The sequence below is a fragment of the Phaethon lepturus genome, unplaced genomic scaffold, assembly GCF_000687285.1.
Source record: "Phaethon lepturus isolate BGI_N335 unplaced genomic scaffold, ASM68728v1 scaffold24186, whole genome shotgun sequence".
In the NCBI taxonomy this organism is placed as follows: Eukaryota; Metazoa; Chordata; class Aves; order Phaethontiformes; family Phaethontidae; genus Phaethon; species Phaethon lepturus.
This window is the reverse complement of record NW_010544659.1, coordinates 1,366-6,057: the sequence shown is the minus strand read 5'-3', so window position 1 is coordinate 6,057 and position 4,692 is coordinate 1,366. Positions and strand designations below refer to the sequence as shown.

General features: G+C 41.8%; 1 protein-coding gene across 1 annotated transcript in view; it reads right to left on the bottom strand.

Annotated features, from left to right (window-relative positions):
- ARRDC3 (arrestin domain containing 3) overlaps positions 1–1,630 on the bottom strand; it is a gene marked incomplete at its 5' end in the record, with an annotated part of 6,005 nt that extends 4,375 nt beyond the window's left edge. Inside the window, one exon of the mRNA XM_010288749.1 lies at positions 1,515–1,630. Within this exon, the coding sequence (XP_010287051.1) occupies positions 1,515–1,630 (116 nt within the window). The remainder of the gene's footprint in view (positions 1–1,514) is intronic.
- Between the last annotated feature and the right edge of the window lie 3,062 nt (positions 1,631–4,692).

Genomic DNA, 4,692 nt, shown 5'->3' with positions numbered 1-4,692 from the left:
CCGTGCCTGTGGGGGGGGGGGGGGGGAGTGAGAGAACAACTGCATGGAGGGCTGGCAGCCAGCCAAGGTCAACCCACCACATTGGTTTTGTTTTAAATAAATTTTAGAAATATTCTATGGATACAAAAATAGCCAGAAACAGTATGGAGGCAGTGTCAAACTAGTGTTCTTCAGGCCTTTTATTACCAGGCATCATTTTTTTCCAGTATTATCAAAGATGACTTCATAGTTATTCCTTCAAGTCACTTGAAAAGAACTTTAGTGTTTTAATCAATGCTAGTGCTATTTTACTGGTCATCTATCTAATCTCAAACATAATAATATTCCATATCACATATACTGCTTTGTTCTTTCATATTTGAACATCCCTTCCAACTCAAGGGAATATCGGTATCATCCTTATCACTTCTTTGAGAAGAGATTTTCATCTGAACTTTAAACTGACTTCTAGAAGTCTCCATATATTTGGGTCTCCTTCAGTGTTCCAATAATATCTACTGTAAAGCCCTGTGCTATTCACTGAAACTGATCCATAAAAGCATTTATCATCTACAGGCTCCGCTAAAGCCAGCCCCTCTAATAAGCAGATGGTTTATTAGCTTTAATATTAGGTATTAGGCTAATATTCTGCCAACTTTTTTTAAACCTTAATGACTTCAGCGCTTGGCTCTTACAGTAAAAGGCTCCTCCTGCCTCCCTTCTTTCATCTATTTCCAGACTCCCTCTGTTCCTTTATTTTCCTGCAACTTGTGTTTTAGCTGATTTCCATGTTGGTAACTCCTCTATGTATAAATCTTCCCTTCACAATGTATACGTTAGACACCTCAAACTCACGTGCGCGCGCGTGTGTGTGGCAATTTATCTTAAGACTTCTGCTATCACTCTTGCTTCACCTTTGCTTTCCGAGACAAGCAGGATTAGGTATGGGAATATTTCTTGCTTCATCCACCCATCCATTTGCTTATTTCCATCCTGGCTTTCTGCATAAAGGTCAGCCTGAGTACATGCATCCTATTTAAACTAGAAAAAAATAATCTCTTATTTTGTTCAAATGTGGTTAAGCTTGCCACATCTGTTTCAGACTGAGCCTGAACAGTTAAGCTGTTATCACTAGTTCTGATGGCCTGCATGGCTCCAGTAAAATCTTGTTTCATTCATTCTTCTAAATCATTTAGAAGATACCTCAGCCACTCTGCAGGACCCAAATGCCACAAATTCCCCCCGCCTTCTCCTGTGAAGGGGTAAAATACTACAAGACATAATGGGTCAATAGACCTCAGTCAAAAGAGAGAGTAACCAACTGGGCAACAATGAGCTCCCGTTCTGTGAAAAACTCTTAGCCAGTTTAAAAGCAACTTCTTCAGTTTAATGAGATTATGTCCTCTATTGCATGTCTGAGCACAACCCCCACTACCATTGAAAAGGTTTCCCCTCCACCCACAAGAATTTTTCTTAAGCGGGTATGTATCTTAGCCTTCTCTCACACCAGCAGTGTACTGCATATAAGTACTTACATCTGTGGAAGTTCAAAGCTGAATGCATATTCATGCCTTCCTGAATAAATGGTGTGAAGGCCTTCTTCAGAATTGTCATCATCTAGGAGGGAAAAACCCAATATGATATTCCACCTCTGAACGTTTTACACAGCACTGATACCGAAAAAGTTGGCAAGAAAACCCTCTAACACTTAGTTTGAGGTTTCAGAAGGCAGGCATTCTTTATTGTGGCGCTGGGCAGCACTGGGGATCGCTCCACCATGAGTGCTCCAATGGGTTAGTAAAGCACATCAGTTCATATACAGAAAAATCATACGTATTCATCAGATCTCCTGGAAAGAGCAGTCTTATGGTGATGAGTTCCTGGAATTCATTTACATAGTCCAAGCATGCGCAGTAAAATTAGGGTTAGGGTCTTTTCACCCTCCGGTGGTCATCCAGAGTCTTCCTCACGCTGTCCGTTAATTGAATTTTGGGCTTCCTTTCTCCATATATAGTCATTGAATTAGCTCATCAGTCTTTCGGCCTCAGAATGTTACAAGGGGGTCAGTTTAAACTAGTTCTTTGGTGCTTATCTCAGCCCAAATGTCCTGAGTTCCTGTTATCAGGAAGCCTAACGAGCTTGCTCAAGGTCAGTTTAATCTTGTCAGGCAAGAAGTTACATGTTTAAGGTCTTAGCCAGTGATTGTCAGGTATTTTAACCCTTTCAGCATAGTATATTATATAGGTTTCTTTTCCAGAGTAAGAGGGATTTATACATTCTTTACAATACTAAGAACACTGTGTCCCAGAAACAAGTCTCTCCAGTCCATTTGTATTAACTGCTAGATGTGTAGCTGCAGAATTGTTAAGGTCAGGTGAGATGCCAAGATTCACCTTACATAAAAAGCAGAAGTTAACTGGTTTTAATTTATGATCTTGATTCCAAGTACTGACATAGTTGTAACTGCTGCCATTTCAGGGTCTGCCTGAAAGATCTGTAACGGAAACTGTGTTTTCCAATATGATTTCTAGTTAAAACTTAATAGTATTAGAGAGTCTAATTCATTTTAAATAGACTCTCTAATACTATCAAAGTGATCTTAATACTAAGTCTGCTATACTAATAGATTAAATTTAGTAATTCAGCTTCCTTCTATCTCCTGTCTAGCAAGTGTCCAAAAATCGATTTTTTAAAAAGTACACAAGCACCACCTAGAAAGTACCAAACAAATTCAAGAGCATGAAAGGTGAAAAGCTCTCCGATTAATGTTGTTTAGAGCTAATGTATCAAAAATTCAAAGTTTAGCTCCATTTTGCTTGGATAGCAAAGACCCAAACATTTCCTAATTTCAACAGGAAAGCTGACCTTGGTTTATAGTCATGATTCCTTGTATTGCTTTAAATGCTCCAACAAGTTTGTGGTTTGTTCTGATATAATTACCATGAAACCAGAAAAAAATGCTGATTCCATCAAAATAGAAAGTTATTTAGAGAAAATAATTGAGCATCTCATACACAAAATGGGTTTTTACTACCCCAACCCTATCGCGGGATTATGCAAAAACACACTACCTATTGTTAACAGTCTGAAACATCATGAAGGAATGTTGATACATTTTAAGATTTTTTTTTTTAGTTCCCATTGTCTTACAAAAATGCTGATGCTTTAATTTCTTTAGTGTACCAGAAATGCTGAAATAAACCTATTCAAAGAATATAAAACAACTAGAACACTATTTACACAAACGCATCCTCAGCGCATAATGTGATGAAATAAGAATCTTCAATACACAAAGAGCAGAACAACATGTATAATGCTTTTTTGTTAAAAAAAAACAAAACACTTGGAGGCTTTTGTTTGCTTGTTTTTTTTAAAAAGATAATCATCTTTTCCTTGCACATAAGTTTTTTTCATCCCTCCTTCACTTCCTTCCTGCTAGATCAGCAGTCCCATTGAGCCTGAGCAGCAGCACTGTGGTAAACAAGTGCTGAGCTGTCAATCACAGACTAGGCTGGAGCAGGAGAGGACTGGCCTAAACAGGCCCGAGCAGATCCCCTGTCAGCCACTCATATACATACAGTATACATTACTGAGAGAAGGGGTTAAGGGAGTCTTAGCAGTTAATTAGTAGATAAGGCTTGAAATCTTGTTAGCTATTGTGTAAAGTAGTTAAAACAGGAGAACTGTAGTTCCTCCCAAAGACAAGTCCTGATAAACTGAAAAGAGCAAGAAGATTTGTGGCTCCTCACAAGGACGGTCCCTGATAAGAATTAAGAACTTCCCTCAAGAAACTAGCTCAAACTGACCCTGCGGTTTGGATAGAAGCCAAAAAACAACGGAGCCTGCGCAAAGGCAAAAGGTTACTAGCAGTGACGAAGAGGAACCACCGGCCTTCATCCCCACGACCCCCGACGACCACCACCAGGAGACAACACGCAAGCACAGATGGGAAGAGAACTCATTTTAATACGAAGCGGGGACAGATCATGCATATGTATAGAGATATTGCTAAACTTTATGTATATACAACACTTTGCTGTATATATTTGAAGTAAGTGCCACGTGGGGCGCGCACGGTTTTTGGTGGGACTACCCCCCCGTGCTGCCCAGCGCTGAATAAACATACCTACTTTACAATCTTACAGATTGTGGAGTCTGTTTTCCGCACGTCATTACACCCCACCACAGTTGCTCAGCAACTCTACCTCTGGGGTAGCCAGGCTAGACTGTGAGCAAAGGAGAGAGGGAGGGGCATCCCCCATGCCTCACCATCCGGTCTCCTCATACCACAGGGCCATGCTGCTGTCTTGCCCCAGCCTGCCCTGCACTATGTGCAAGGTGACACCCCAATCTTGCACTTCCCTCAGGAGCATGTGCTGACCATTACTGAAAGGCAATTACAGATAGTGCTGGCCAGGGGCACGGGAGGGGAAAGACAATCAAGTGAGGGATGCGAGAGGCTGGCCCAGTGAATGTGTGTGGCAGGAGCTCGAACGCTTCTATCTGTCCCCAGAGATGGACTTTCCCAAGAAAGGCAGTGTGCCCTCTGAGCCTTCAAGGCAGACGTTGCCAGGCAGGCCCCATTCCAAAAAAGTGGCCAGGGTGACAGCACACCCTCCTAGCAGTCCAGCACCCCCAGCATCCTACCGAGGCCACGATACAATCCACCGGGGGGGGGGGGGGGGGGGGCGGGGGGGGGGGGCACAAACAGAA